Raw genomic sequence first — 21,873 nt, 5'->3', positions numbered from 1 at the left:
TTGTAAGAGCACGGATGCTGCGTCATCACGCCCCTAAGAAAAAAAAGTATACCACAACGAAAATGGCACCCATGAGAAAAGTTTTGCCGCGTGTTGATGAGGAATAAAGTTCACAAAATATTAAGGACATTTTTGCCTCCGTCGTCATTTTCCTTCGAGTTGATCGCTGTCGATGCTGCAATACTCAACAAAAACATTAGCACAAGCTTAAAATAAATAATAACTAATAATCCTTTTGTAATTAAAACAATGTTTTAAAGCTTGGAAACAGGGACTGACATTATTTCTTTATTATTTTAAGCTTCATTCTTACAGGGAGGACTATGTGTTTCTGGATAAAGACAGCTCTTTTGCAGCTTTGCTTCGGTACACCACCTCAGTGGGTTTTGAATTAAACTATGGAGATGTGTTTGAGGTGTAAACTTTCACTTTTAGTTTAGGCTTCAAAACAAGTGTTGCTTTAACTGTCTAGGAATTGCAGACATTTATACAGTCTCACATTTTAATATCTGCAATCAGGATCTGCCTGAAGTCTAGAAACCATAGGCATCACGTGTTTCCTCCTCTTCAGGCCTGTACTGCATCCACCTCGTGCTGCTGCGTGTTTGTGGGTCTCTGCCTTCAGTCTTGTATTTAATAACTGAAAACCTGCTGTTGGGTGGAGATCAGAGCAGCATGTTTTTAGTATCTTTACTTTGAAGGTTGTAAAGTCATTAATGATAAACAGAATCCACCACATGAAGGAGGTCTGGTGAGCTGTGATCAGGTTGCCCTCGAACACTTTTTTGGAGCAGTTTGTGTGAAACAACTCTTAATCTGAAACTGTTCAACAGGTCACGCTGACACAGCTTCATGCCTGATCAGTTTATTTATTGATTGATTGAATGGCGTATTTACAGGTCATTTAAACAGTCACTTGGCGTTTTAATCATGGACAAGAAATAAAACAAAGATAGCGAAAAGGACGACCAGCTGAAGGATAGAGGTATGACAAAGAGAGACTAACATATGAGAAAAAAAATAATCATTAATCAGAAATATTCTGTTCAATCCACAGTCCGATAAAATTCAGTGCCTTTAAAAGGACACCAGCTTTCCCCATAAATACAGTACTTTAATGCAACTTAGAGGGAAATAAATACATTTGATGACACTTAACAAAGGAAAAAAAAACTAATTTAATACACAATCCTCTAAAAAACTCAGATCAAGTTGAACATTTCAGAAGTTAACACTTTAAAAATTGTTTTAATTGCAAACTTAATGCCATTTTGTATTTTTCCACAGATTCAAACCCTTAAATGTTCCTTAATCCAGCTGGAAAAATATTAAATACTCCATAATATACTCTATATAATGTTAGCCTAATTTGCCCCAAAGAGCAGGAAACAGCTTCATCTGAATCATCAGTCAGAGATTTAAATGTTTTCTACCTGATATTAGAACCTAAAACTTCTATATCAAAGCATCTCAAACTCTGCTCATGCTTTAAAGTTTTTACAGAGTAAAATCAGATTAATCAGAGCCTGTTGCTGAAAGGTCCAGTAAATACTCTTTAGACATTGAAGTTAACGTTTGTTTTATTTATTTTTTTACCCATTAAACCATTAACATTTAATCCATTAAAACTGTTCTCTTAAATATTCCACTTCAGGTGAAAAACTACAGAACAACGTAAACACACCTGTGGTGATCTTTAATCCATTCATCATTTCCAATAACACCTGCAGCCGAAAGTATTTGACTCCAAACGTGACATAAACCCTCCCTAAACCTGTTGTTCCCGGCTGTGTCCGCCTAAATACTCAAAGGTGTTTCAGGGTCTCTTTGCGATGTGATTGGATGAAGCTGCTCTGCATTCTTTTGCCGATCCTTAGCTGAAAACCTCTCCGATCTTTTTCTTTTAAAGCGACTGAAGCAATTGAGCCAGAGTTTCCAGAGACTCATACAAAAAGCTTTGTCTTCAACAGTCCGACGTTATTTACACAGTAAACACACAGAATATGTACAAACTGCAGCGACACTCGACTCCACTCATCCTCTCAGGCCCCCATCCAGTGTCAGAGTGCCAAACCTGCAGAGGTGATACAGGCCAGACAGAGTCACATTTGTGCCAAAATAATCACACTAAAGTTAAAATAAAAGAAAGTCAAACAAGAAGCTGAAGGCAGGTTTTCAGAAGCTGGCTCAGGCAAACAAAAATATTTTTATTCTGTTTCTAAGAAAGTGTTCACGTGTTCAGTGTCAGTGTTCATAAATCCAGGTCAAAATGACCCCCACCTCTGTACTTCCTGTGGGTTTGGTTGCTGTTTTTAAACTGAACTTTTGTGTTTTTCAGCTCTGAAAATATGAAGTAGAAACCTGCTGAACTTTAAAATGCAGAAAAAAAATAAGTTGGCCACATTTGAAACTGTTTTAGTTGAAGGTAACATTTTTATTTGCTTCATTAAATGTACTAACATTATAATTATCTAATTTTAATGGAACTTTAGGAGGATAATGTATAATCTGTATAATGTTCACTTTTCCCTCATAAAAGACCCTAATCATGAGTGTTGACACTTCAGTATGTATCAATAAATTTGTGGTTTGACGACCATTAGAATACTGGTATTACTGGTAGTACTAAGTGTGACAACTTGATTTTAAAAATCAAATTCTTTTAGAATAAACTTTACTGTATTTTAGGGGTCACTGATCAGCTCATTTTTTGTCCTTATTGTTTTGTTAGGGAGTTGGCACTGGTCCATATTATTCAGAGGCACGCTCATAAGCATCTTTTAGGTCTAAATTTTACATGAGCTGATTAAACAGAAATCAAAGTTATGTCAAGCATAAGGCCCTGGGGCCAGAATCGGCCGACCAAAGACTCCAACTAGCCTACTGCATGACTTCGGAAATACAAAGGAGGGCATGAAATTTGGACTTTAACTTTATTTTAGTTTTACAGCTTTTGCTGATGGTGAGGAGCTCCTCAATGGTCATTCATACTACATTGAAATAAATAAGTAACAGGTAAACAAATTACAGAAAGTTACAGATTTTATATTGGGTTCACAATAAAAATAAATAAACAAATACAAAAGACATTAAATTCCATTTAATGTCTTTTTGTTTTGAGAACTGACAGATTTATAACTGTAGGACAGTCTGCACTGCACTTCTTTATCTTATATTAAGATATCACTGGTTCGGCTCAGACTGGGCTGTATGTGGGCTACGGTGTAAAATAAATTTGATATCCCTGGTTTAGAGAAAACATTCAGTCAATAAATTCAGAACCATAAACATCGAACCTGCGTCTGTTTCCGAGCGGTCTGCGTACTTTTTACATTTTAAATCAAACAATAGAAACAGAACCTGCAGCTGATTTACCGTAGTCTTAAATTAAAAACAGAAAAGTCTGACCTCTCTAAGAAATGGTTGTTTTCTGCCAACTCTTTGACCACTCCCTCCATCTCCTCCTTCAGCTTCTTCATCCTGAAACACAGAAGCACTGAGTCAGCACTCACGGCTGCTTCAGATGGAACTCAACACGATGCGACAATAGAGAGGAAACAAACAAACCCCAGAGTCATCTCCACCAGCGTGTTCTGGCTCAGGTAGGCCTGAGGCTTCATGCCACTGGACACCAGAGGAAGAACTTTCTGTGGCAGCTGTTCCTGCAGCTGGAAGACAAACAAACAGACACGTATTTCTGTCACTTCCAGACTTCATTCTGGGAAACTGGCCGTAAACGAATGTGCTTAGTTATGATGACAGATTTCGTGTGCGTCAGCCGCCCAGCACCTGAAATCGCTTTAATGTTTACCTTGATGGCTCTCTCCATCAGCATGGTCACCTCCTTCTCGATGCTGATCAGCTGACTGGACAGGTTTAGCAGCTGCTTCCTCACATGATGAACTTTCCTGAAAAAGCAAAAAAAAGCAAAACGTCAACACTCAAGCCGAGAGGAGCTCGGGTCACGACCCAGCTGCCCGCTTGCCTGTCATTACCTCATCCACTCCTCGCTCTTGGAGATGAAAAGACGGTACTTCATTGCGCACTCGTCTGTGAACAGAGTCCTGGCCTTACTCGCGTGAAGGACCAACTTCTGTCTGTAGGAGAGAAACAAAAACATGGCATCAGAAAGAAGGCGGAGCCTGACGGAGGACATCCACATAGCTGACAGTACCGGAACTTACTTGTCAAACTTGTGGATCTGCTCCTCGTTGTACGGCAGACCTGAACAGAAGAAATGAAACCAAACCATTTAAAGTTTCACTTTTACTCCTGTGACAGCGACATGCTCTCGGTTTAAAAGATTTTAAAATTGGCTTAAATTAACTAAAACCTTCAGTTCATTTGCTTTAAGCACAGCGTGACAGTGTCGTGTCATCATAACTGTTGGTAAACCTCAACAGCAAACAAAAGCTTTTATTAAACAGAAGACTAAGTGTGCTGTCAGTAAATGGAAAAGAACAGCTCAACAATGACAACAAAGGAGAGCTGCACATATCCCACATCTTAAACTTCGACTGATGGAGGATCACTTTTGTTTCAGTTTGTGTGTTTTGTTCAAGAAAGAAATAGAAATGATTTCTGATTTTCTGTTATGCAGGTGCAGAATATTTCGTAACATCTGACATCTTAAAAGTTTAATACAGCAGCGAGGTTGTGAAGGTAAATGTGAGTGTCATCTGCATAGCAATGGAAGACAAAAGCAAATAAATAGAAAATAAAATGGAACCCAAAATTGAGCCTTGCAGTACACCACAGGTATTGTGCAAATTGTGAAGAAATGAACAGCCACATAGCAACATCAGGCATGAAATAAAAGCTGCTGATATGGTACAATCTGCAGTAAAGTGTGTGCTGTAAAACTTAGTAAATCATGTTTTTATGTTTTCTTTAAATAATCTTCCAGAATTATTAGGTGCTCTGAAAAGGAAACTCCTACAAATACATGTGCTGTTGGACCAGCCGTGAAGCTAACTGTGTGCAGGCTTTCTGTTTCTGAGCCTCATCAATAAATCTCCTTAGACCAACAGAAGTTTTGATCCTGATGCAGACTGTAGGTGAAGCTGGTTCTAAATGAAACCTGATTTAACGATGACTCTTCCTCCACAGATAAACAGCTGAATCTGCAGCCGTGTTTGTGAACTCACGTCTCTCTGCTTTGTCCTTCTTGAACTGCTGGTAGATGGCGGTGATGGCGTCCAGCAGCACTTTGATCTTCTCCACACTGCAGAGAAAAAGCCCAGCGTCACGCACTGCATCACCACACATCACTTTTGCATTATTATTTCCTGTTCTTTCAAACTTACTTCCTGTCCTCAGGGTGCGTCCCAACTTGCTGCGTCCAAGTGTCGGTCAGAAGGCCTCCAGGCAGAAATTTACTCTTGACGTCTTGTGTTGTACGTTCGATGGGCTCCAGAGAGCCGGAGATCTGCACAGAAACATTACGTCAGGACGAAACAAAGAAAAATCACCAACATTTTAAAAACAGTTGAAAGAAATGAGGCACAGTTAGACGACTGCACCATAATTAACAGACAACCTCAGACTCTAATGATATCATATGTATGGTGATACTGGAGGTTTTTAAAGTGAGCACGTGACCAAAAATTCTTAACTCAAGTGTTTCTGAGAGTCACAAAACTACTAAGCACTTTTCTTATAGTCCTACTCAGCTGTTAAGTTTGACCTTTTAAACCACATGTGTCAAAGTCAAGGCCCGCGGGCCACATCCAGCCCGGCCCGTGAGATCATTTTATATAGATGTACTATTATTGTTATGCATGGCCCAGCAATATGAGGCGCTAATAATATACAAACTACAGATCCCATAATGCAGCGCTGCAGCCTCCTCACTGAAGGCTAGGCTAACTGGGAACATTCCCGCGTCAATCAAGTCAAACTTCTGTTATTGCGAAGTTAGCCGCACACAATGGTGGAGAGAAAAGTTGATTCTGAAAACAGAGCCTTTCAGCGCCAGTGGGTGACTGAATATGTTTACAGACATTGCTGGTAAACCCGTGTGTCTTATTAGTGGAGCTAATGTGGCTGTAATTAATAATAATAATGGATTGGATTTATATAGCGCTTTTCAAGGCACCCAAAGCACTTTACAATGCCACTATTCATTCACTCTCACATTCATACACTGGTGGAGGCAGCTACAGTTGTAGCCACAGCTGCCCTGGGGCAGACTGACAGAAGCGAGGCTGCCATAGCGCCATCGGCCCCTCTGGCCAACACCAGTAGGCGGTAGGGTAAAGTGTCTTGCCCAAGGACACAATGACCAGAGAGCCTGGGGATCGAACCGGCGACCTTCCGGTTACAGATACACTTCCCAACCCCCTGAGCCACGGTCGCCCCAATTAAGGAAATTAATTTAAGACGGCACTACGAGACAAAACGTCAGGATAAGCTGAAAAACCTAAATGCAGAGCAGAAACTACAGAAAGTAGAAGAGCTAAAGAAGAATCTGACATTTCAGCAGACTTTTTTCACCACAGCAAAATCACAAAGTGAAGCTGTGTATTGTAGCAGAGGAGACAGTCAAATCAGCCCGGTACCACTCTGAAGAGCTGCATGATGAACCTGTGCGACATCTTGTGTCCAGACAAAACGCAGAGTTTGGCAAATGTGAGCCTGAGCAGAAATACGATTGCTGATCGGGTTTGTGAGATGGCCACGGATTTAAGAACATAGTTGTGTGAAAGAAGCAAAAACTTTATTGCATACTCTCTTGCTGTGGACATTGCGCAGCTGGCCATCTTCATCCGTGGAGAGGAAATATTGAACATTAAATCGATGCACGGGACAACGACAGGGAAAGACATTTTTTAAAACGTATGTCAAAGTGTAGCCGACATGAAACTGCCCTGGGACAAACTTGTTGGACTTACAACAGATGGAGCGCAGGTGTTGTGCGGTGAAAAAAGTGGACTAGTCGGCAGGATGAGAGTAAAGATGCAGGAGGAGAACTGTACCGATGAGTTAACAGCATATCACTGCATCACACACCAGGAAAGGCTGTGTGGTAAAGTACTAAAAATGGAGCATGTAATGATCACCGTAACGCAAACCATAAATTTTATCTGAGCTAAAAGATTAAATCACCGTCAATTTCAGTCTTTTATGTGGGAAATAGATTCAGAGTTTGCCGACATTCCTCATCATACAGAGGTCCGTTGGCTGAGATGGGATAAAAATTCTCAATAGAGTTTTTGAGCTCAGCAAGGAAATCTGTCAGTTCATGGACATGGCATGTATGATGCTGTGAAGGCATTTCAAGTGACACTGTCACAAATGCACCAGTGCAACCTGCCTCACTTTCCCTGTTGCCAAGTAATGTTGAACCAAGTCAGCGGACTTTGCTGAACTGCACCTGTGCAGATTCAGATGGAGCTGCAGTGTAATGATACACTCAAGGGAAAGTACGACACTGAATGGCCCGCACAGTTTATTAGTTCCTTTCCTGAAGCAATACCCAGCTCTGTCTACATGCGGCTCGAACCTTGTGTATGCTTTCATTTATTTTTTCTGGGGTTTTTGGCAGCATGTTCATATTTCTAACTTGCATAATTTTGACGGGATATATTTTTATGAAGGGCAAAATATTTAAAGTTTCTTCAATTCTCAAACTCAAAATCAGAGTCACCACCAAGAGTTCAGTGTGGCTGTTCTCTCCGATTATTACTGTCAGGTTACAATAAAATTAAAAAAGAGGATTTATGAGTTTCAGCTCGTTCAGAGGTTTTAAGAACCAAGCTGATAAAAATCTGGAGAGTCTGAGAGACAAAGAACTGCAGCATGTTAGAAAGATGTCTGAATAACAAATGTGATGCACAGAGACAGGAAAAGAGCGCCAGCACTCACTCTGAGAACTTTCTTGTGCATGTCTGAGATCTCGTCGTATTCTGACGACAGCATGTTGGCCTGCATCAGCACCTCGAACCTGAAGCACGGCGAGAGCATCACGTTATTAACAAAACTTTCAGGATTACACTCTGGAAATTATTATTATTCAAACACTGCATTACATTTCACTTTTAACAGTTAATGAAGGCTGAATTATGAAAAACAGATCTAAAGAACTGTGACCATCTAAGAGAGTTGCTTACATTGAACAAATTCACAAAGTCAGTGTTAAACAGAAATGCGAGGTTGGTGGAAAAACAACTTGAGACTAGGGCTGGGCCATATCATACCGTTCATGGTAACACCGGTATAATGTTTGGCAACGATAAGAAAATGAAATATCGCTTTAGAATATGGGTAAAACACACATGCGCAGTGCCTTTGTTTTTGTACGCACATGGCAGAAAAAGTATGATGGCGACGGAGAATGAGAAGGGCGAAAGCGGATCGTTGAATCAAACGGATGAAACAGAATTGGTTTGTAAAAATGCTGCAACTTCAGTGGTGTGGAACTGGTTTAGCTTTCGTCCCTCAGATACACAACAAAGCACTATTTTTGGTAGAGCATGCTAGCGGGCCGTCGTTATTACAGTGTTTTTTGGAAAATACGGCACACTTGGACAGCGCCCCTTATAATCCCGTGTGCCTTATGTATGAATTCTGGTTGTTTGTTTACTGACCTCGAAACGATTTTATGTACACGGCGCTCGAAAATCTGTCAAATGTTTTAGTCCAACTTTGCTAAGCTACAAACTCACACTGCTTGATGGATTGTCGGAGCTTTACAGCTATTGTAGGCCGGAGCCTCGCGGAGTGATACGTACTGTGCTTCAACATAATATTACCGTATTGTGTGTGTATAACCACTTTTTAAGTTTTGTGGATATTATACATGGTTATGCTGAGGATATGTCGGCCAATTTTACGTTATCCAAGCCAGAATCGATTTTAATCGATGAATCGATTATAAAAACCCACCCCTAATATATATATATATATATATATATATATATATATATATATATATATATATATATATATATATATATATATATTTTTTTTTTTTTTTTTTTTTTTTTAAATTAATGTCAAGTGTTTTGGTAGTAACTACATGAGTCTTTGTGCTACTTGGTGATAGTTCCAAGTCTCGTTGTTTCTAGTCTCTGCAAGCGGCTCTTTGGGCCGGTTGTTCACTGCAGCGGTTTTGACATTAGGATCTATATAAGTTAGAACTGAGGCCATCGATCTCGCTAATCTAAGGGTCAGGCGCTGGCTTTGTTCGTTTGTGATGCATCTGTAGGAGCAGTGTGCGGGTTAACGGCCTCACTCACAGCTGCTCGGTCTTCTCCAACATCTGTGTGCAGAAGTTACACAGATGGAAAACCTCCAACTTCTTGCGCATAATCTCATTGTAGTCCTCCTTCATCAGCTCACTGCACAAATAAATACACAAAGAAAAATGACATCACATGAGAAAACCAACTGAGCTCCACATCTGAGAAGATTTTTGTGACGTGAACTTACATTAAACCTCGAACTCCTTTCCGCACCAGCTCCTGATAAAGCAGCAGAGACTCTGAAGTTTTCCACAAATGGCCGACATCTCCTGCAAAAGTCTGAACAACAGGAAGAGGAAGGTCAGCGAGCATCGAGGGACTGAAGGAAAAAAAGACTGGCTCACGGTGGTCCCTCTGCAAAAAGCTTCAAGTTTTTTTGTGGTAGTTTGTACCCATCCATCCTCTTCCGCTTATCCTTTTCAGGGTCACGGAGGGGAGGCTGGAGCCTAACCCAGCTGTCTTGGGGTGATCTATAAGTTATTTTTAGAGTCCCTTTGCAATCATTTCTAGTCTCTATTTATCTATCTATTTAAAAATAGTTCAGAATTATTCTGTGTAGTTCAGTCTTTGTAACTCTGTAAATCTGTTTGTAAGAGTTCAAAATAAACTTTTTTCTTAAAAGTCACCAGATGAGTGAATTAGAGAAAGATTAATGGGTTAGAGTTCATCCTGAAGTGGTCCTGATTTCTTATGCTGACACACCTAAGCTCCTGTAATTGAACAGGCCGTATAAACTAGCAATGTTTTACTATTTTTTTCCAGGGCCAATCAGATTCACAGCTAAGATGATGTGAGTTCAGTACCTTTGCGTAGCTGGCGTCCAGGTCGAGGTCATAGCGGGGCTGAACTTTAGGAGGACTGGCTGTGAAAACAAAATCAAGTCCAGTTTCTAACCAACATATCCCATCACAAAACCCATCACATCAATTCTGGTTTTATTAAACATGACAGAAGAAAAAAAAGGAAGTGCATACGATCTTCAAAGATGAGTCCCACGGTGGCGACGGACTCACGGCTGACGAGCATGATGGGATTTTCTCTGGAGGTCTTGGGGAAAGTCTTGGCCTGGCGGTTGGCGTCGAGGACGAGGCGGCGGCCCTCGTAAAGCAGCTCCTGATTATGCAGAGGGATGCTGGTCCTGCGGCACAACAGTTCCTGGAACAGCGCTGCCCTGTGGGCACATGAAGAACAGCAGCTTTCAGACACCGTGCAGACTGTTTGAGAAAGCAGGTGCACGGGCACTCAAGGCTTACGTGTTGTACTCATGGATGTAGACGTGGTGCAGTGTGGCCTGCTGCAGGCTGAAGACATAAACGACGGTTCGGTGCAGGATGTCGTTGGTCTCAGCGAAGAACTGATCGAAGCCCCAACATTTCTCCTGATCGGCCTCCAGGATGTTGGCGAGAACTGGGGTCAGGAGGCTCTGAAGACCCCTGAAACAAAACCAGAGACATGATCTGTGTGTGTGACCATGAAGGAAACAACAGGCCGAGACATTTCCACACATATATCCCTCAACATGTTTGTTCATGAGCGTGATGATCAGGGTATGTGAGGGTCTCATACTTTGACAGGCTGCAGGACACCGGCATCTCTGTGCTCCACTCGATCTTCCCGTTCTCACACTTCTGATGGCCAGAGATCGTCCCGGACGGCTTTTCTGTGATGATTTTATACCTGAGGCAGACAAACAGCTGGGTAAGTTTCAGCTCAGTTCAATTCGTGTCAGAATGGTCAAAGGTCACAGCTAGATCTCACATGACTTCTTTGTTCCTGCGCGGCCCTTCGAACGGTCTGAAGGGAAGGCTGCCGGTAGCGGCGTGGTAGAACGTGACGCCGATGCTCCACAGGTCCACCGTGGCTCCATACTTCTTCTGGTGGTCTTTTCTCAGCACAGCGCGCTCGTACATGTCAGGGTGCTGCATAAGAGACATATGAAGAAGAGTTACTCAGCAGCAGCTGCACCAGCTGTGACATCACTAACTGGCATGTTTGTGTATGCTGCCATCCTTTATCTACAGTTCCTGTTCACTGCGTGCGTTTGTTTTGCTGACCAGGTACTCCTCAGTGCCATACAGAGACACAAACTGCTCGTCGTCCTCCAGCTCTCTCGCTGCTCCAAAGTCGGTCAGCTTGTAGACGGAGCGTCCGTCCTCTCCGATCACCCTCATGATGTTTCCCGGTTTGATGTCCCGGTGAACGATGCCGTACTCTCTCAGGTGGTTCATACCTGCCACTGAAGGGGACACAACAACCAATCAGTTTCAGTCGCCATATTGAACCATTTATATGCATTTCTTTCCACATTTAAAGAGAAGACTGATCACTCGTGTTTGATTTCCTTTTAACTGCTCAAACTTCACAGAGCAAGATTTCACATTTAAAAGAACCTGATCAGCTGGAACCAACGCAGAGTGTCACAGTTAAATGTGTCCCTCACCAACATCATGGAGAACAATGAGGAACTCGTCCTCGGGGAGTCCATACGCATTGGACGACTCCTCCAAGACAGTGTAGAGACTCCCGCAGGGACAGTACTCCATCACCAGGACCTTGTGACGGGTGTTGGACTGAGAGGAGGAGGAGGACGTTAGAAGGATGTTTTTACTCTCCTTAAAGATGTCAACATTATTTCTCAGCTACAAAATATAATTTCAGCTTTGGTCAATTTTTACATGTTAGTTTAGTTTGAAATCACTTTGAAGAACCACATAAACTGAGCCTAAAAGCTGAAACTAAAGCTGGAGCTGAGAGTCAGGAGGTAGAAGCGCCCGACAGGCTAATTCAGGGCTAAAAATTACTTGTTTTAGTTACTGAAACAAACATCTGCAAAACTCTTTTAATAACCACGAAATTTGAATCTTTACATTAAAAACTAAAAAATGCGAAATCTGAATGTTGTTGTCAGATTTATGGCATTAAAAATGTTATACTTTTGTTTTCAATTTAAATATTTAGGACTTCACTCTTGTTTCTGTTTTTTAGGTTCCATCTTGTTTTCCTCCTCTTACATTAGAGGAAATATTCCTTCTTGTTTTGGGCTATAAACCAATTTTATGATGATGGGAATCTTTAGTGGCAGCTTTCAAGGTTTTGAAGATCAACAACATGAAAAATGAAAATAATATTTTCTGCTTTTTTAAATTAAATATAACTTAACTATGAAGAGCAGGTAACACTCCCAAATTCTGCTGAATATTGTTCACATTTACAGCTGAATAAACTCTGTAAACTTAGACAGCTGAACAAATAAATGAAGCCGAGCACAAGGATACAGTGGCAATACCTCATCCTTGTGCTCGGCTTCATTTGTCTGACGGGTTCTTTTTCACAGTGAGTATGAGTCGTGGGTCAAACCTTCAGAGGTTTCTGTCTGGCAGAGTGGAGCTGAGCTCTTTATCACGGCCTCACATCATTCAGACACTTTTGGGCCTTTCAGCTCAGTTATGGGACTCACAGGTATTGTGTGAGCCAGATGTGGCCAAAAAGTTGCGACATACCTGACATCTGGCTCATATAAGATGAACCTGAAGCTGCGTTAAAGCATGTAGACTCGACCTGAATCAACAACAACAGCCAGGCCCGAATGTGGGCCAGCAGTTGCACATCTGGGCCACATCTGGGCCCAGATGTGCAACAGCCCTAGCTAACCTAACATGTTATTTCTGGAAGATTCCCGTTTCCTCCTGGGATCAAATCAGGGATCTTTCACTTGCTAGGACTAAATATTCTCAGTAAGAATAAAACATGAAGTTACTGACCTCCTCCTCCACAGCGAACAGCTTCACGATGTTCTTGTGGTTGAGTTTCTTCAGCACCTCGAACTCTCTCATCTGGACATCGAGCGGCCGCAGAAAACTCAGGTTGTTGAACACCTTGACAGCGTATAGGTCGCCGGTTTTCTACACACAGACGTGTACATTACACTCAAGAATCATCACTTTTTAAATAAATCCTGTTTTTAAAAGAGGTGAAACTCAGAAGGACCATAAATATTCTGGGAGAAATTTGCCCTCAGCGTAGTCTGCAGGCTGAAGGCAGCGTGAAGGGTTTAAAGCACAAGCTGAGCTCAGACACGAAACTCAACCCGACATCAGATTTAATTATTCAGATCTGAAAAGGAGAAACTTTTCTGCACAGTAACAACATTTTTATGAATGAATTCAACCTGGAACAAATAAATGAGATCAACATCAGCGTGAAGATCAATAACGCAGGTTTTACTAAAGACTGAGTTTGTTCACCCCAAGATTATGTTACCAGGGTAACAGACTATGAAGTCAATGACTCCGCCCCTCATGCAGAAGTAGCTGCCTGGCTCTTTTTCAGTCGGAATCGAAGCTCATATGAAAGCTTTCACGGCTTTACAAACAAGAAACTAATGTTAACTTGTTATTCGTTAACTGTGGATAATAATGGATAATTGTGGATTTTGTGACTAAGGACAAAAACAAACTCTGATTGGCTTTTGTAGAACCGAAACTCAGAGTTCAGGTTTAGAATTTGTTAAACCTGCTTTCTGGAATGTGTCCAGGTGACATCTTTAGGTTTGAGAAGGTGAAAATAACATATGAGCCTCTCACTCTGACATGTTAAACCATAAACTGTAAGCGTACCTGAATGTTTCCCCTTTGCAATCAGGGGAAACACTCAATATCTATCTGCTGTCTACCATCAGTTCTGAACTCAAATATTGCTGAAAGACTTTGAAACAGTTCACTTCTTCATAAACAGAAGGGATCAAAACCAGAATAAAAATATCTTGATATCTTCACGGAGTGTTTCTGTATTTCCAGAGAGAAAAACAATTCGCGGCTGGCATGGCAAAATACCTTGTGCCGTCCACGGTAAACATTTGCCGTCGCTCCCTGACCGAGCAGGTCTGAGATCAGCCACAGGTAGTTGGCGGTGCTCTGCATCCTGAAGGCTGCGGGTGATCCTGCAGACACAGCACAAACTGATCAACATCAAGGGAAACAACGATTAATACACAACACAACCCAATCAGTCGAGTTTACTGCTAAAACACTTGGAGGTAAATAGATTAGCTAAAAAGGAGACAGCAGTTGTTACTGATACAGTAAGAAGCAGATTTCTATTTTGAAAATCTAGTAACTTAAACCCTAACTGAGGGCCTTTACTTTGAAAATCTGAGGCATTTCTTAGAGTTTATTTTCTCTTAGATGCATGTTAGTTTTACTTTAAAAAATTAAGGGCCTGTCAATCAGTATTCATCAATATACAGCATAACCAGCCAGTTTATACACACTAGAGACTCTGGCTGTGTCTGATTTATATTGATAAATCAACAATCAGGTCATCAGTACTAAACAGTAGTGAACAAATCATCGATACAGATTGGGCATTTTGGTGTATACTGATCTGAATTTGTGGCATCCATTGATTGTTATTTGTGGTTTGTATGGGTCAGGTATTTCTGATCTACACTGTTCAGCTGTTATATTGATCAGTTGTTTCTAAGATGCATCCATTAGCTGGCTGTGGTGTAGAGTCCACAAACAGCTAATCAATAAAGAGCAAAAACAATACATCAATATTCAGCAGAAACAACTAATCAATAACTGATAAAGTGATCGTGTTAAACTGCTGTACATATCAGTAATAAATCAATCAATAAATAAAAAGCACCTGGTTGGAAAACTCCCGCCACTTAATATATATTAAAAAAATAAAAGTTTAAAAAATGTTTTTTCGCTGCGTCACCGGTTGCGTCGTGACGTCACGGCAGCTGCCTGGAAATTCCCGTTTGAGGCCTGAAACAAGAAAAAGGTAGAAGTGCGCGCAACATGAAGGTTATTCAGCCGACTTTGGGTCGTTACCGGACAAACGATGACGTCTTTAACCTTTGTTTCTGTTTACTGTTTACGGTTTCCGGTTAAACACGAACACAGCTGAACGCTTCCACCTGCGGGCCATCACACTTCAGGTTACCTGCTGACCCCGTGCCGCACGAGCTCCTCTGGGCTGGTTATCGATCCGGTATCTGTTTGATCTGTTCGTGTCTTATTTTTTCTTTCTGTCGACACGAACCGGAACGACCAAAAAAAACGCGTCACTTGAGTAAACCTACCGTCCAAACCGAGCCCGAACACCGGGTCCGTCAGCAGCGAGCCCCAGGCTCTGTATACGTGCGGGAAGTAAAAACACTACCGGGAGTTTTCCCCGTTAAAACGACCCGTCTTTATTTTGTTTATTTCCTTACCTTCGCTCTGCGGTCGAGCCTTCTTCTTCCGCTATTGTCGGGTCACGTGACAGCAGTAATCTAATCAGAGAACCCAACATATGTAGGGGTGTGGCCTGATCCTACCGTAATACCGATAGGATAAGTATGGCCTCAAATTGTGATCATAAATATTTTGTACTTGTATATCAGTTTTGTACTTGTAAATCAGGATTTGTATGTGTAAAAAGAATTTGTGTGTGTAAAAAGAATTTGTGTGAGCATAAAAAAGATTTGTATGTGTAAAAATAATTTGTGTGTGTGTAAAAAAGATTTGTATGTATCACTTCCTTTGAGCCCATAGGAAGTGGAAGAAATACAAATCGATCTGGATTTATTTATAACATACAGCTGTGACGCAAAGGTTTGTACATCCGGTTATTTGCAAATAAAATAATCACAGATTTCTTTTTTTGGACCAATATTTGTATTTGGAAGAAAAGTACTTTATATTAATTACAATATCACAAAATCGGTATTATTAAAAAACAAGTATTTCTTGGATTCTTAATATATATTAACTCTCAAATATATTTAATATTAATATAGAATACTATTAACATATTAAATGTGTGCGAGAGCATTATTAATTTCTTATGCTTATTACATTATTAACATTGGCATCATAGTAATGAAACATGTTTGAAAATAAATGTTTGCTTAATAATCTCTTGTAGCAATTTTCTTAATAGGGATTAACAGGGATTTTCAGCCCTTCTTGCGGGACTTTTAAGTAACATGAACTAAATGTAAATGCAGTGGTAAATAAATATAGTGTTTAGATTTTATTCTGAGCTGGTGAAGGCAGTTTGGTCAAAGAAGTGCTTATGTTGGACTTAATGTCTCACACACATTAAACCTCTAACAGTTGATTTCACTGCAGGACTGAGCAGCCATCACTCATGTGAGGGTGGCTGCCATGGCGACGCTGCAGTTGATCCAATTTTTCACAGACAGCTGGGACCTCTAACAGCTGGAGGGTAGATCTCTGTGGAGGGATAGGGCTCATGTGAATACTTTCAAAGCAGTTCTGAAAAGTTTGCTTAACTGTGTTAAACTGTGGCATAAACATAAATGCTGTTTTGCTTCCATTCTGGAAAATTAGACTCACAAAAGTAATTATCATCAGATTATTTTTCCTGTGCAGACGGAATGAAAGCATTTGAAAATAATGAAAAATGGCTGAAAACCTAGAAGTATTGTGTGAAGCCACAAAATGTTCAAACATTTTTTAATAAAGCTGCATTTGAAAAAAGTTTCACGAAGCTAAACCCCTCTTATTCTCTCCCATTTTTTTCTTTTGTAGTTACGTGTATTTGTTTATCTCACTCCCTCAAGTTTCTTAAACACTCTTAACCCTCTGGGCTCTGTGGTGGCCAATTGTGGCCACTTCACTTTTTCCGACCATTTTCGCTGTGTTAAAGCAAATGAAATGAAACTTTCCAAGGGTCTCGATTTTTTTTCAGATTTTTCAATTTTTAACTTCAGCTCCTTAAATACATCAATAATATACACTATACATCAAATTGTTCCTCTTGGCTCTATCGTGGCCATTTTTGGCCAATTGAAACCCATTATAACCACCTTTTTTGATTGTTATTTACAGTACTAAATCATGCAATTTAGGTAAAATTGCTTTCATTCTAAACTCAACACATGAAAATTGTAGTTTTTAATGTTTTTTACCAAATGACACCATTTACCCATTTTTGGCCAAACAAGCAATTACATGTAATATTCTTAGTTTCCAATAGCGATGTTTGATGGCTTACCACGCTCCAATGGACCAAAAGAATGAAACAATTTTGACATAAGTTTGATCTTAAGGATCTAATTGTTTGTGCATGACATTGCAGCACAAACATGTATTTGCAAGACAGACTGGAATAAATAATGACGCATCAAATATTACATAGGCTGCAGTGAATTTCTGTTGATGCAGGCTATTGAGCTTTGAGGTTCCCAGTCAAACTTAGCTTTGAAGCTGTTGAGACAACGCCGGTCTCTGCGATTCTTTTGGTCCTGGTAGAGACCACGCTGAGATGTTTCCATGTTTTACACAATCCTTTTATTACCCATTATTCTTACAGATACATCTGGAGATCAGCACAATGCATTCCTATGCAGTCCTATGCTAAAGGCTGATCTAAAGAACTCACACAACAGTTACAGTTATAACCTCTGGTCTCCTCCCCCCTACAGTAAACACCTCCAGGGAGTGCAGAATTATTAGGCAAGTTGTATTTTTGAGGAATAATTTTATTATTGAACAACAACCATGTTCTCAATGAACCCAAAAAACTCATTAATATCAAAGCTGAATGTTTTTGGAAGTAGTTTTTAGTTTGTTTTTAGTTTTAGCTATTTTAGGGGGATATCTGTGTGTGCAGGTGACTATTACTGTGCATAATTATTAGGCAACTTAACAAAAAACAAATATATACCCATTTCAATTATTTATTTACTGTTCAGAGAGGTGTACTGTTTTCCCTCCTTGTAAATCTCACATTTGATGATGGACCACAGGTTCTCAATGGGGTTCAGATCAGGTGAACAAGGTGGCCATGTCATTAGTTTTTCTTCTTTTATACCCTTTCTTGCCAGCCACGCTGTGGAGTACTTGGACGCGTGTGATGGAGCATTGTCCTGCATGAAAATCATGTTTTTCTTGAAGGATGCAGACTCCTTCCTGTACCACTGCTTGAAGAAGGTGTCTTCCAGAAACTGGCAGTAGGACTGGGAGTTGAGCTTGACTCCATCCTCAACCCGAAAAGGCCCCACAAGCTCATCTTTGATGATACCAGCCCAAACCAGTACTCCACCTCCACCTTGCTGGCGTCTGAGTCGGACTGGAGCTCTCTGCCCTTTACCAATCCAGCCACGGGCCCATCCATCTGGCCCATCAAGACTCACTCTCATTTCATCAGTCCATAAAACCTTAGAAAAATCAGTCTTGAGATATTTCTTGGCCCAGTCTTGACGTTTCAGCTTGTGTGTCTTGTTCAGTGGTGGTCGTCTTTCAGCCTTTCTTACCTTGGCCATGTCTCTGAGTATTGCACACCTTGTGCTTTTGGGCACTCCAGTGATGTTGCAGCTCTGAAATATGGCCAAACTGGTGGCAAGTGGCATCTTGGCAGCTGCACGCTTGACTTTTCTCAGTTCATGGGCAGTTATTTTGCGCCTTGGTTTTTCCCACACGCTTCTTGCGACCCTGTTGACTATTTTGAATGAAACGCTTGATTGTTCGATGATCACGCTTCAGAAGCTTTGCAATTTTGAGACTGCTGCATCCCTCTGCAAGATATCTCACTATTTTTGACTTTTCTGAGCCTGTCAAGTCCTTCTTTTGACCCATTTTGCCAAAGGAAAGGAAGTTGCCTAATAATTATGCACACCTGATATAGGGTGTTGATGTCATTAGACCACACCCCTTCTCATTACAGAGATGCACATCACCTAATATGCTTAATTGGTAGTAGGCTTTCGAGCCTATACAGCTTGGAGTAAGAACCATGCATGAAGAGGATGATGTGGACAAAATACTCATTTGCCTGATAATTCTGCACTCCCTGTAGTACAGTGGCCAAGGGTGCTGACTAGGGATGGGTACCGGTGTCCGGTGCTATGATGGCACCGGTTCTGACATAAACGGTAGTAACCAGACCGAAAAGCAGCGCACATTTCGGTGCTTTATTTCGGTGCTTTTTTTTCCTGAGCTGTGATACACTTCTAGCCAATCATTTTACGTTTCCGAGGATAGTAGGCGGGGCCAGGTACGTACGTTCTGTTAGAGCAGAGCTACAGATTAAAAATGTCCAAGGCGAAGCGGTCAAAAGTCTGGCTGTACTTCACAGCAAAATATGCAAACTCAGCAGCCTGCAACAAGTGCTTTAAGCTGATACTGTGATACTGTCAAAGGAGGTAACACCAAGAATCCGATTAAACAGCTGGCGACGCATAGCGTTTTTTTTAAAAGCCGAGAAATGCGCCGTATTTGATAGCTTGCTGCGAGACCTCACACCGTGCACGTCGGGTGGGTTGCCAGCAGTGTTGGGTAAGTTACTTTAAAATAGTAACTTAGTTACATTACTAGTTACTTCTCTCAAAAGTAACTCAGTTACTTCAAGTTACTCGTTACTTTCAAAGTAACTAGTTACTAGGGAAAGTAACTTTGGTTTTACTCAGAATTCTCTTGTTAATGTGTTTCTTCCATAACTTTGCCAGTCTTCTAGCTTGCTTACTTGCCACAAGTGCACTGTGCCACCTACCAATAGAAAGGATATGATAACGTGCATATTTCCACGAGAGAAATCCCACGCCTGGACTGTCATTGACTGCTGCCATGATTCTAGCCTACGTCACAGCGTCATGTGCGCCTTTTACATCCAACACAAAAACTGCAGTCGTGGTGCTTTCGATTGTACTCAGAACTCAGAAATTCTGCCTTCTGAATAGGAAGATGTAGGTAACACCAGACTGCAGATGAGCTGCATACAGGGCTGGACTGGGAAAGAAAATTGGCCCGGGCATTTTGACTAGAAACTGGCCCACCATTATAGGAAAAATCATAAAGCCTTTGAATGAAAACAAACACTGTTGTGACAGTGATGTACACTGTTTTGATGGTATATATGCATCAATCTATCAATCGTTTGTTGTAAGATTCAGATAATTATTTTTTAAAAGCGAGACATTTTAAATGAGAATAAGAAAGAAAAGTATTTCCTTGTGCCCCCCATTCCCTGTTAATGCCCTACATGCCCCCCTGGCCACACTTTGCTAGATCCGCACCTGCACAGTTACCAGCTGTCAGCTACCTAAAAAAGGATCCTGGGGTTATTTGTCTCTCAGAAACAGTTCATAACTTCCCTTCAACTCATTCATGTCACCTAAAAGGTAAACCTTTTTCTCCATCACCTGTTCAGCTCTGATGATTCAGTAAGGACATCTCCTGGTTTCATCTTCATGTTTCCCTCTCACCAGATAACCAAACCGACATCATGACCAGCAGCTTTTTCAGCTGTGGCTCCAGCAAACATCAGCTGATACTAGAAATTAATATTAAATAAATTCTAACAACAGCTGATCAAGCTTAAAAGTGCTGCTGTTGTTTAGCGCGACATCCGCTGGTTTCCTCTTTCGGCGCAAAGTGAGCGATAAACAAACAAGAGAGCCGATCAGCTGATCATTGATCAGTTTTCATGATTGAAGTAGAAACGGGAGAGGGAGGGGGAGAATGAGAGAAGAAGAGGCAGCTGTGCAGCAAAGACACAGAATAACTCCAGCTTTGTGTCTTTTTCATTGTAGCTGAATTACAGGACAAACTGTTCCTTTTCACCTCAATAAGAAACGCGTAATATTTTCTCTGAATACCAGACGGGAAGGTTGGCAACTCTAATAACTTATGAACAAAATAAGGTTCAACATCATTAACTTCATAGCACCACCCAGCTGTGTAGAAACTCCGTCATGCTAGCTAGCACGCAGTACGGAAAAAGTCAGAATGAGGAAAATAAACTCCACCTAAACTTGGTTTATATCTGACCCAGAGAGACTGCAGGTCATAACTTCTTACCTGAAGTTCAGTTCACACTTGGACCGGCGGCCGCCTCGGGTCTCTTTTCCTTCTTCGTCCCCTTTCCTTCATCCACCTGCTGGCTTCCACCACTTGCTAATGTTACTGAATCTGTGGAAACTCCGCGATGCCACCACACGAAGTAACGAGTAACGACCCTATCTAAATCCCAGTAACGAGTAACGCGTTCCTGATTTTGGCATAATAACTAGTTACCGTGCTCGTTACCACAATAATAACGTAGTTACTGTAACGCGTTACTTAATAACGCGTTAGCCCCAACACTGGTTGCCAGTTATCGGACCCGGAGCAACATCCCCCAAAAACCCGAAGAATAGAGTCCTGGCCCCTAGCCCTGCCAGTGTAGCAGAAATGATGACGGATGATGATGCAGCAGCAGCCGTTCTTCTCTGCGTGAGTAGCTTCATGTTCGTGTGTAATTTACGTTGAGTAGGCTAACCACGTTATTACATTAATGCATGTAAGGTGAACTAGCAAACATCATCATAGCTACATGCGGCTGTCCTCTTGTTTGATGGCAGATACTCCCTTCACCCTGGCCAAAAAGGCTAAAATGACCAAAGAAAAAGTGGGAAACCGTTAAACATGAGAGGGTTTAAGTTTGTGTTTTTTCCATTGTTTAAGCACTGCTTCCAGCCAAGAGTGATGCCATATATGCCACATAGCTGCAGAAAAGGCTAACATTGTTATCTTTTTACAAAAAAAACCAGCTGAACATGAGAGGTTTTTGGACAAAGTTTGTGTTCTCCATTCTTTAAGCACCGGTTTGAGCACCGTTTAAGCACCGGCAC

General features: G+C 41.2%; 1 protein-coding gene across 5 annotated transcripts; it reads right to left on the bottom strand.

The window, feature by feature from the left end:
- Positions 1 to 849: 849 nt before the first annotated feature.
- On the bottom strand, positions 850 to 15,559 carry tbk1 (TANK-binding kinase 1). 5 transcript variants are annotated; one of them, XM_026146620.1, is made up of 22 exons: positions 15,337 to 15,461; positions 14,895 to 15,019; positions 14,078 to 14,184; positions 13,007 to 13,147; positions 11,686 to 11,815; positions 11,300 to 11,481; positions 11,004 to 11,164; positions 10,812 to 10,922; positions 10,499 to 10,678; positions 10,220 to 10,416; positions 10,049 to 10,107; positions 9,433 to 9,524; positions 9,240 to 9,341; positions 7,867 to 7,945; positions 5,307 to 5,428; positions 5,148 to 5,224; positions 4,185 to 4,224; positions 3,996 to 4,097; positions 3,812 to 3,908; positions 3,568 to 3,668; positions 3,409 to 3,480; positions 850 to 2,074 (listed from the first exon to the last, which is right to left on the bottom strand). In XM_026146620.1, exons 3-22 carry the CDS (start codon positions 14,162 to 14,164, stop codon positions 2,035 to 2,037), a joined length of 2,172 nt encoding a protein of 723 aa, XP_026002405.1. In that variant the 5' UTR covers positions 14,165 to 14,184; positions 14,895 to 15,019; positions 15,337 to 15,461; the 3' UTR covers positions 850 to 2,034. The 5 variants fall into 5 exon arrangements, with proteins under 5 accessions (XP_026002405.1, XP_026002404.1, XP_026002406.1 ...); XM_026146619.1 differs by lacking the exon at positions 15,337 to 15,461 and adding an exon at positions 15,110 to 15,315; XM_026146621.1 differs by lacking the exons at positions 14,895 to 15,019; positions 15,337 to 15,461 and adding an exon at positions 15,469 to 15,559 and having other exon boundaries at positions 14,078 to 14,202.
- Between the last annotated feature and the right edge of the window lie 6,314 nt (positions 15,560 to 21,873).

The sequence above is a fragment of the Astatotilapia calliptera genome, chromosome 17 (assembly GCF_900246225.1).
Source record: "Astatotilapia calliptera chromosome 17, fAstCal1.2, whole genome shotgun sequence".
In the NCBI taxonomy this organism is placed as follows: domain Eukaryota; kingdom Metazoa; phylum Chordata; class Actinopteri; order Cichliformes; family Cichlidae; genus Astatotilapia; species Astatotilapia calliptera.
The sequence above is the reverse complement of the archived record's forward strand: the minus strand, read 5'-3'. Positions and strand labels throughout refer to the sequence as shown.